Source organism: Tinamus guttatus, unplaced genomic scaffold, assembly GCF_059628265.1.
Source record: "Tinamus guttatus ecotype Peru unplaced genomic scaffold, ASM5962826v1 Tinamus_guttatus_pri_ptg000123l, whole genome shotgun sequence".
Lineage (NCBI taxonomy): Eukaryota > Metazoa > Chordata > Aves > Tinamiformes > Tinamidae > Tinamus > Tinamus guttatus.
The window spans coordinates 1,639,679-1,649,812 of record NW_028288657.1 but is presented as its reverse complement, the minus strand read 5'-3'; the positions used below and the strand labels follow the sequence as shown (position 1 = coordinate 1,649,812).

The window sequence follows — 10,134 nt, the reverse complement described above, 5'->3', positions numbered from 1 at the left end:
AGTTTGTGCTTGTGAACAGAACAGCATGACGGATAACACATATTCTGGTTTGCGTGTGATGGATATTTGCAGCAGGTGGGTGGCATCTCAATTCCATGATTGCAGGTTCCAGTGCAACTGCTGAATGCCACTGCAGGTGGCCTTTGTGCTGGGCATGTTTGTTGCAAATATTACCTTTGAGCAGGGCATCAATAAAATTCATTTTTACCTGTCCCCTGTGTCATTTCAGTGATTTGTGTGGGGTTTACAAGATGCACAGTTGGTATTCAAGGATAAAGGTAAATCCTGTCTCCTGAACCTTGAGTAGTGGGTGCCATAGGGAGGTGAATATGGTTATGCAATGGAAATTACAAGCCTGAGGATACTTTTCTTTCTGCAAAAACTGAACTTGTTTTCTTAAAATAATTCTTAATGCTTCCAGAAGCAACGCTGAACTCTTCCTAGAACTTCTGTGAAACTATGTCTTTAGAAATGTAGATGAACTGCTTTTGTTTATTAGGTAGGGATTTTAGCAGCAGGCTGAAGGCCGTGCTTTAATCATGAAGACATAGAAACACCTCCTTACCTTCCTGTTCCTCAAGTACTGATATTGCCCTTTGGCTTTTTTGCTTTGTTTTGTAAAATAACTTTTTCTCTTGCAGAGGTGACTTAATGTTACTCAATTTTGAAGGGTTCTATATGCATAAGGATGTCTGTCTCATGATAAAATATATAAATATAACTTTATAAATCTTAATCTGAAATGAATGACTGCAAATTCCCATAGCACAGAAGGGAAGAGTAGGAGGTGACTTGAATGAGCTAACTTGGTAGAACTTGATTTAAGGAATTTTGGAGGGCGATGTGAGGTGCAGCTGGCTACTTTAGTTGCAATAAATGCAGATGTTTGCATGTAGATTTGGAGAGTCTGGATGTGGCCTTATCAGGTATCTGAAAGCTGATGTGGTAGAGAGGGACTTGAGGATGTTCACGTTGAGGCAGGGAGGAGAGGGAGAGAATGCACTGAATAAACAAGCAGATAACTGTGTAATACTTCCAAGATTACTCAAATATGCTAGAACTCGGTGCCAGGAACTTTTAAGAAGTGAAATGCAAGATGTTAAAGTAAGTCTGAAGAGCATTAGATCTTGTTACTGAACTGAGATTTGGTCAATCTCCCAGATGAGGAATCTATTACAAAAACAGGGATGAAGAGGTGTGGTTCCTTTGCAGGCTGGTAGATAGACATAAACCACTCCCTAAAAGATTTAAAGTTGATATTTAGAGTCCTCATTTGAGGAAGTGCTGAGGAGCCTTACCAAATCCCTTGCACATATTTATTTATTGTATAGACTTCTGTTTGATTAAGGGCTGTTCTAGCAGATCATCAGAGAGCTTCCTACAGTTATAAAAGTAAACACATGCTGAGTTTTCCAAAATAGATCAGCTTTCCAGCTAATGTGACTCATACTGAAGCTAAATTCCTTTTGTAGCCTCCATGTCCACTCTTCCCTTTGTAAAAGGGCAGTCACACCTTCTTTTCCTCATTTTAATAATTGAAAAAAAAATCTTTTATTAAGAGGCCTAACTCTTAGTGGCTGTCTAAATACCCCTTAGCATTGCATTACAATTGCCATGCAAGTAAGCATTGTTCAATATTAATTATTGAGATCCTGATTAATTGTCCTGATTCCTGTTAAGGATAAATCCAGCTGAGTATAATTCACCTTGCTCTCTAGTTGTGCATGTAAATCTAGCAGGCCTGAGCCTGCTGTCATTGCACTGGCCAGTTGCTCTGCCCTGTAGATAATAACCAAAGTAGCATGGTATGAGAACAAGTTTGATCCAGATTGGAATGTCTTCCACCTTTACAGCCAAATAAGAAATGACACCTTTATTAACAAATCCATTGATGTATTAAGAAAATTACAGATCTAAAGTGGGTCAATGTAGATTTATATGTTTTGGTAGACAAGTTCAGGCTTGTCAGTTCTCGCAGTGGTAGAAGTTTTGCTGTTAAACAAGAAGGAAAATAACACCAAAGAACAAAACAAGCACAGAAAACTTAAAATGTCTGTAGAGTGTAAAATATTCTTTCAGGATTGTGTAAATAAATACATAAAACCTTTTTTTTCCTACAAAAGTGACCTTGCAGTGTGTTTATAATATTAGACAAGTGTGTTCTTTTTGCTGAGAGACCCAAACAGAAACAGCCAAAGCTAGAGAGGGGTTTGGGGGAAATAATTTAAATGATAACCAATTATTTGTGAAATACGTCCCGTTCTGCCCTAGGCCCGTGTTCTGGAAGACCTATGCCTGTGTGTTTCAGAACACACTACATAGTGTTCAAGTCTTGCCAGTCTGCTCTAGAGAGGCAGAAAATTGTTTCCCAAGGGGATCCACAAGGACATGCGGCCGTGAGACTTTGGAGAGTTTGTTTTTTGTCCTCAGGGTTTGGTGTTGTCCTGAATCCAGTCGAGGTAGCGAGTCACGTTTGTATAAACGCCGGGCATGTCCTTGCGGCCGCAGCCTATTCCCCAGCTGACGATGCCGATCAGATACATGCGCTCGTCCTTCATGCAGACCAGCGGCCCTCCAGAGTCACCCTGCAGAGAAGCAGCAGGTTAGTAAGAATCTCCCTTGTTTCCTTTTCTCACTGGCTCTAAGGATGCTCTAGATGTCATCTACAATGTCCAGACAAATATCATATGTGGTATGCATCAGGAGACAGCAGTTTGCAGTGTTCTTGATAGCAGCACTTTTGTATTCCAGACAGAATCTTTAGTGATCCCCTTCAATATCAGGGAAGAGAACCAAAATTATCACTTTCCAACTGCCTGGTGCTCAGGTGTTAGGAAATTTAGGTGAGACGTTAGGAGCAAACCGAGAAATATCCTTGTTTAAACTCTAAAGGTCCAGAATACTTCATATTGCTGTGAGTAATATGCAAGTATAATTATTAAAGAGCTGTTGAAACTGGAAAAATGTTGATCTTTGCTTTAGGTGTGACAGTAGAATGTGTGCCCTCCTGTTTCTCATGTCACAGCTTGTTCAGTTCTTTGCTTTTCAATACAGCAGCACCCCTTTCCTCTTACAGGATCTCATGCTGTATGTTTTATGTGCTCACTAAGAGAGAATATTAGGAAACCCTGATGAGGTGGAGTTTCCTACTTGGTTTTGCGGCATTTCCTATATTTGAGATTTTTGATCTGTATTGTCCTGGATTGTTTTGGTCAAGTGTGGCCTGTTTTCCCAGCTACAGGGGGTGGAAAGAGGAAAAAAAAAATCAGAGAGAAGCCATCAATGCTATTTTGTTAAACAGAAGTCTACTAGAACTTGCGTGTAGCCTATCATTTGGCTTCATTAATTTTATTTCTGAGTCTTTTTTGCTTGATTAGCTTGACCTGTCAAGTCTAGAATTGGAAATAAAAGGCAAACGGAATTGGGTTCACCTTGCAGGCATCATCAAGGTTCCTCGTGTCTCCGGCGCACAACATGTTCTCTGTAACTGTCCGGTTGTCCAGATGCTGTGTTGTGCACCGCCTGGCTGGAAACAGTCTGACGTGACCCTCCTTCAAATGCTCTGAGTAAAAGGGAGAAACTGGAAGGGAAATTAATATACGTTTTGAATTTTGAAGTTCAGCTTCCGTTTTCCTGTTGATGGGTTCGGGGAGAGGACACACGAGTAGCAGGGTGGGGATTGGGAGAAAGATAACTCCTATTTCCTTTCCAAAGGGTCTTTTTAATCCATGGGGGTTCTGCTTTGTTACTTGAGAAGAACTTGAAATCCAGTTGAAAGAGCATTGCTTCTTTAAATTAGCTACACGGTCAAAACTGCACGAGCTTAACTGTTCGAGAGGCTTTTGCAGCCTGTGACTGGTGAGTTTCTCCGAGAGTACTTTGTACAGTTTGAGCAATCTACATAAAATCATGGGAAATGCCTTGGAAAAATCACAAACTGTATGAAAAGAGAGCAGTCTAGTAGAAAGATCTTTCAAAAACAGACGTTCTGTGTATAGCAAAGTCTCGTGGCATAGAAAACGTTGTAACTGGACAGGAATGCAGTCTTGTGCTGCGCTGGACTGAAATGGCTTTTTGGGGGGTGGGGGGAGCTTGGCTTTATTTTGCTGTGCAGCTGCACAAAGCTCAAAGTTGGCAGGCTTGTTGTTTTTTCTGTCTACTTTTGAATTATAATTGCGGCATCCTTCCCCTCTCAGATAGTTTATCATGTGTTCACTGTAAGCACGGCTGAAGATGAGCTACTTCCAACACTTAAAAAACAATTTATGCTATTTTTAATGTTACATCTTTGAGTCTATTCCAAAAACCTGAAAGGAGTTCAACTCATGATTAGGTTTCCATTTTACAGTGGATACTTCACAACTAAAGTCCTTGCATCAAGGAGTTTACAATTTAGAAAACATAAAAATAAATTAGTAGAATGTGGCAGTGTCTTCTTTATATAGGCTGATCTGTGTGTACTTTCAGGTTTTTTCTCCCTATTCATTACTTAGCTTTTTATTAACTCATTTAATAAGCAGCTGGCCTCTATATAATTGGGATGGTTCAGCTTTTCAGCTTCTGACTGACTTCAGCTTTTCTTTGCCAATTACTGCACAGCTTATGAATCTTGTATAATAATACAACAATCTGCAATTGTACAGTGCAGGAAACCCTGGCAAAATGGATTTGCAGCAGAATGACAATACCTAAACATTTGACAGCAAGAATATGCCTCTTATCCAATTCACCTTCTGCAATCTTTCTACTATTGGAGAGTGTCGAGGAAACTGTGCTAGCCCACGCAGCTGACAGAACTCAGATAGGTGAAATAACTTACAGAAACAATTGCTCTTGTGGATGTTCCTTTTGCAGTGCTCATTAAGATCCATACCATATTTAAGGGATCATACATTTGGCAACACTAGAGACATAAATTCTTGAGCAGGGAGGTAAACTTGGAGCAAATTGCATCTGTACTTACACTCCTCATCTTTGCCATAACCAGAGATCTCGCATTCGGTCCAGTCGGGCAGCTGCAGTTCTGGTGTGGGCAGGCAGGCAGCCCGGACAACGTTCGTCTCAGCAGCGCATTCCTCCGCGTCCGACTTCAACTGCAGCAGAGCTGAAGAGTTAATAAAGAAAACCCCATGATTTAACAACAAGCTTGGGCCAACCACAACCTTCCTAGTCATCAGGTCAGAGGAATTCTTACCAATATCATTGTCAAAGTTTTCGGAGTCAAATTTTGGATGCATGGTGTATCTCTTCACTTCAAATTTTTGTTCGTTCTCCTCAGGAGTTGCTCGAGAATTCCTGCCCAGCACAATCTTCAGCTGACTTGCACTGAAGCTGAAGAACAAAAGAGGTTAGTGTTCTTCTAGCACTGAAGTGAATCCTTCCTTTGAAGATGCTGTTGGAGCTTCACCTCCTCCAATTTAGGACTCTTACTACAGGACAGATTGACCTCGGGTGTCTTATTAGTCCTCCAAACAGACAAATTGCTTACAGCAATCAGGACAGAGCTCCTCCGTCAGACCCTTCCTGCCCTCGAGTTTGACAGCTCTGCATTCTGTGCTGGCAGACTTCTGCTTTATGCAGTTTGCTATCCTGCTGAGGTATCCTAATGCCACCCACCTAGTTCGCCCAGTAAATGCCTACATACAACATTCATCAGGCTTGATTATCTTTTTACTGTATGACTTAAGCCAAATATGTTATCCAAGCCTCATCCTTCCACCAAGGCTGTGCCAGGTGCTTCCATTCTCCCGCTCTTCCCTGCAGGCAGCGCTGAGTTTTTCACTCACCCGTCCTGAAAGCAGTGAGCCGCTGAGAGCACCCAGCAGGAGCCGATGAGGATTCCCCCGCAGAGGAAGTGCTCGCCGGGCGCGCGGCGGTACCTGACGAAGATGGCAGCTTGCCAGGGGTGAGCGGCGATGTCCGCGCGGGAGCCGCCCTGGATCCGGAATTGGCGGACGCGGCGCTGCCTTAAGCCGCAGGTGGCTGTGGGTGACAAACCCCAAAAAAGGCTTCGCGTGAAAAGTCGGTCAGTTATCAGTGCGTGCTGAGTAAGCCTGGCATGAACTTCGCAGGATCTGACTTGTTCCTCTTTCCTAGGAAACTAGTACTGTGTTCTGCAAACCACAGCAAGGAAGCCCTGCCTTTTCTCTCCATTCCCAATTCTGCAGTCATCTTTGCTGGCAGAGGGAAAGGCTCTTCTCCGAGAGCCAAACCACAGAATCCCTTTCTAACCCCAGGAAGCCTTTCTGCAGTTCTTATTTTTCTGTAAGAGGCTTGAGTTGAACATGCAGGACATGCAGGGCAGTAGTGCCTTAAGGAAAGGGATGAAGCAGGAGCACTAGGTTTCTTACAGCAAGTAGGCACGTTGCAGAACTCCCAGGTGAGCTGGTTTCCTTTCAGCACATGGCACCAAGGCTTGCTGTCATTGTCAGGATTCCTGCAGCACAGGAACAAGAAAAGCTAGTTGCATTATCAGGTCTGGGGAGAAGGAGATACCCAACTAAAGTGGGGACTGAGATCGAATGCACCATTTTAGATCTTCCTGGAGATGGGCACTAGCAACATGTGTAATTTGCATCTGTGGCAGCTGGTGTTAGGGAGAAACATAGATACTCATCTTCATTTCACTTGCCCTAGTGGCACTGAGCTTCATTCCCAGCACTACTGCGTTTCCTGCGCTTTAGTAATTCATATAAAAGGCCAGAACTCTGCCTCAAGAGTACCCCAGGGAACTCTATGCATACACACACACACACACCACATATATGTATATATAAAATTCATACTATAACTGCCTACATACCGGCAGAAATTGTGACTACCAAGGCCCAGCTGGTAAGCATCTCTTCTCCAAGCGGTATATAATTTGTTGGCAAGGATTCGAGAATTCCACCTCAAACAGGTAGCTCCAGAGCTGGTGACACTGTGGCTGCCTCTGTAATCTGTGCCTCTTCCAGCTCTGCAGTTGATGTTCCCAACTTCAATAAGAAAGTTGCACGTTAACTGATAAAACACGACTGTCAGCTCTTCCTATTGTAATTTGTGTTGAGACAGCTCTAGATCAGCTATTCTCATTTCTGTCTGTGTCATAAATATTAAAAGTTTAAACAGTGTTTAACTTGAACATTGTTCAGCATTTTCAAATGACAGCAATAGAACAAGTCCACAGAGAATTCTGAAAAATGCAGTGAAGGGGGGAGTCTCTAATGTCCTTTCCCTGTCTCTCTGCACGTACCTTTTGAACAGGAAGGCACACTGCAATATTCCCAGCTGTACTTTCCCCCTTTGTAGATGTAGCACCAAGGTTTGGAGTCCTCATCGGGGTTTCTGCAAGAGTTACAAGAGTTTGTATTATTAGGAGGCTCTCAGTATTAGTTCCAGGGGTGCCATCTCCTTCAATAGCTTGATCCTGCCATGCAGGAGGAAGGTAGACTGAGCCATGAGAAATAATGTCCCTTACTATTTTAAGTGTGGAGTACAGGGAGATGAGGATGAGACAGGCAGGAGCAGGAAGGAAGAGCTTATTTGCAGTTTAGTTCGTGTGCAGGAAACAGTATATTTTAGAAAGTGTTTTGAGCCTCCAGAGGAGCAGGCAGAGTTGGGAGGAAACTGGCTTCCAAAGGGAGTTCTAGGCACAGAGAAGGAGCGAGCAGTTGCAATTGCCGGTGCTTTCACCAGTGCTCAAGCCCTTCCTGGGCCTTGTGCTCCAGGCAGGGGACCCTGCGGTGCCATCAGTCCCTCACCTGCAGTAGTTGTGGTTGCCCAGTCCCAGCTCAGCAGCGTCCTCTCTTTGGCCGCTGTACTTCCAGTCCCTCAGTCCATTCGTATTCCAGTTTAAGCATTCAGCCCCGCTCTTCGTTGTGCTCCATGTGCCCCTGTATGTTGCTCCAGTGTCTTGGTAGCACTTAACTGCAGTGTCTGAACAGAAGGGAACAAAATGTCACTAAAAGGCCATCATCCCAAACTCTCTTTCCCTTTCCTCTGTTTAAAATGAGCTCCCAGGTGTCTCATACAGTCACTGAAAACACTTTGTGTGACAGATTGTAAACAAGCACAAAAGTCCTCAGCTCCAAAATTTAAAGCTTTAGCAAGAAACACCAGCAACTGTCCTTTTAATGCATTCTTAGCAGAATTAGCTCCAGAACAGAAGCATCTTCTGAAGATCTCTTCCCTCTACACTAGAACCAAAGCCAGCAGCATGGCCACCTAGGAGGAGATCGTATGGGATCTATATAGTCACCTGTTTCACACTGCTTCCCCGAGAAGCCTTGGCGGCACTGGCAAACGAAGAGCTGGGGGGAGTAATACGCCTGGGAACACTGTCCTCCGTTGAAGCATTTGTTTCTAGTGCAGTCTGTGGAGCAGAGAAGCCAGGAAATGCATTAGTCTGCGCAGGAGCAACACACGCATCCATCTCTCTCCTCCTGAGAGCTCTGTTCTGTTTTGCCCTGCCTACTCGTTGTTATCCTGTGTTTACAGTCCTTTTTAGTGCAGCACTCGCTCCGTACTCACCTCTGATGGGCACGCTGTGGCAGCGACTCCAACCGCTGTCACACCTACAGTATTCTATTCTGCTCCCTGAGAGTCTCAGCCAGGTCCCCCTGTGCTGGTAAATCTCTCCAGATGAGTGGTCTGTGCAAATGGCTGTAATCGGAGACAGGGAAGCCTCTTTTAGAGATTCCTGGAACAGAAACGGCTGAGCAAAGGAAGACATCTCTCTTTCCAGGAGAGGAGGATCCAGGATCGGCCAGTATCTATCTACTGGGCCAGCTTTTTGTCTTGCCAGAGCAGACCTGTCGCTTCTGTCTTACTGCTAAGCTGCTGGATGCACAATTCTGCTATTCACAGCCTCTTTGGTCTTTGAATTAAAGGGAGAGGGGAAACTTCATTCTGAGTGGTGCGAGGTATTAATATTCCTCTGTTTTGTCTCCTCTGTCCCCCATGCTCAGACCTCCCTACATAACTGCAGCAAACAGCTTTCAAGCTTGGTTCCCTCAACACCATCTGCTCTACCCTTCTTCGGTTCATAAAGCAGCAGGGAGGACAACAGGAGTTTGCCTGGCTTACCTCGAGATCTGGCTCCCCGTTTGAAACGCGTGCGGAAGCCCTGCGAGCAAAGAAGGGACATCCTGTGAGTAACCGCTCCTCCAGAAAACAAGTGCTACCAAATAGCCAGCCCTTTCTTCGATGTCCTGCAAATCAGGGGGCAGCTGAGCAACTCTCTGCCCTTGCTCTCAGCCTGTACAGTGAAAAGTGCCTTTAGTGCTTCAGCGTAGGTACAAAGAACTGTAAATCATTACATTACCATAGATTACCAGGTCACTACTTGCCCGCTGAGTGACATGAGCTTGGCAAGGGAGGTGCTGACTGAAGTGATTATGTGCTCCTGGGCCGCTCTAACTGCCAACTAAAGCTTGTCAGCTGTCCATTATTTGCAGGAGGTTTAAGCCAACAGGTTTAATTCCCCACTAATGAGGAGGTAGAAGTGAGCAAGTGGTTATTTTTGCTCAGCTGACAAGCAGCAAAGCAAAAATGCTTCTGATTTTTCTGAGCAAGAGTCGTGTTGCTACCTTGGCCTGTTACCTGGCACTGAACAGTGGTGAAGGCTCCCAGCAGTAAGAGGAGACACGGGAGTTTGCCTTCCATTCTCTGTGTTTTCCGCATCACCCCCAGATCTCCAGTATCTGTAGAGACAAAAGGAAAAAGGGGTTTACAGTGTGAGTGGAGTTTTAGGTTGCAAGTTGAGTTGAAGGTTTGGGAAGGCGAAGCTGTTAAATCCACTTTCCACTCTGCAATTCTTAGTTATTGCATCTAGCACTCCTGCTAAGTGTCTGTCAGTGACGACAGTGGTTGGGCAGGATTTGCATTTAATGTGCAAATTCTGTCTCCGGGTATGAGCAAGGGCTTGAGTCTCCTGTAGAGAGGGTCTTGCTGCCTTTTAATGACAGGAAAGAGCCTATGATGGGGACTATGCACTGCTCTGTATTTGGTTTTGAATATTTCTGTATCGTCTCCCTGTTTGCCCTGGCTGAGCTTTTAATTTCTGCTGTTGTCATATGCTTTTGCTGGAAGTGAGAGTGTGGTAGTTGGCTGGCAAGCCAGCTTTTGGCCTGGCACTCTCATTTACTCGTTACA

General features: G+C 44.4%; 1 protein-coding gene across 3 annotated transcripts; it reads right to left on the bottom strand.

Annotated features, from left to right (window-relative positions):
- Positions 1-2,397: 2,397 nt before the first annotated feature.
- On the bottom strand, positions 2,398-9,699 carry PLAT (plasminogen activator, tissue type). 3 transcript variants are annotated; one of them, XM_010212791.2, is made up of 13 exons: positions 9,583-9,699; positions 9,067-9,106; positions 8,512-8,643; positions 8,240-8,353; positions 7,743-7,917; positions 7,235-7,326; positions 6,803-6,977; positions 6,351-6,436; positions 5,787-5,982; positions 5,195-5,331; positions 4,964-5,104; positions 3,432-3,580; positions 2,398-2,585 (listed from the first exon to the last, which is right to left on the bottom strand). In XM_010212791.2, the coding sequence occupies exons 1-13, from the start codon at positions 9,661-9,663 to the stop codon at positions 2,427-2,429; spliced, it is 1,677 nt and encodes a 558-aa protein (XP_010211093.2). In that variant the 5' UTR covers positions 9,664-9,699; the 3' UTR covers positions 2,398-2,426. The 3 variants fall into 3 exon arrangements, with proteins under 3 accessions (XP_010211093.2, XP_088377582.1, XP_088377583.1); XM_088521456.1 differs by lacking the exon at positions 8,512-8,643; XM_088521457.1 differs by lacking the exons at positions 8,240-8,353; positions 8,512-8,643.
- Positions 9,700-10,134: the final 435 nt, after the last annotated feature.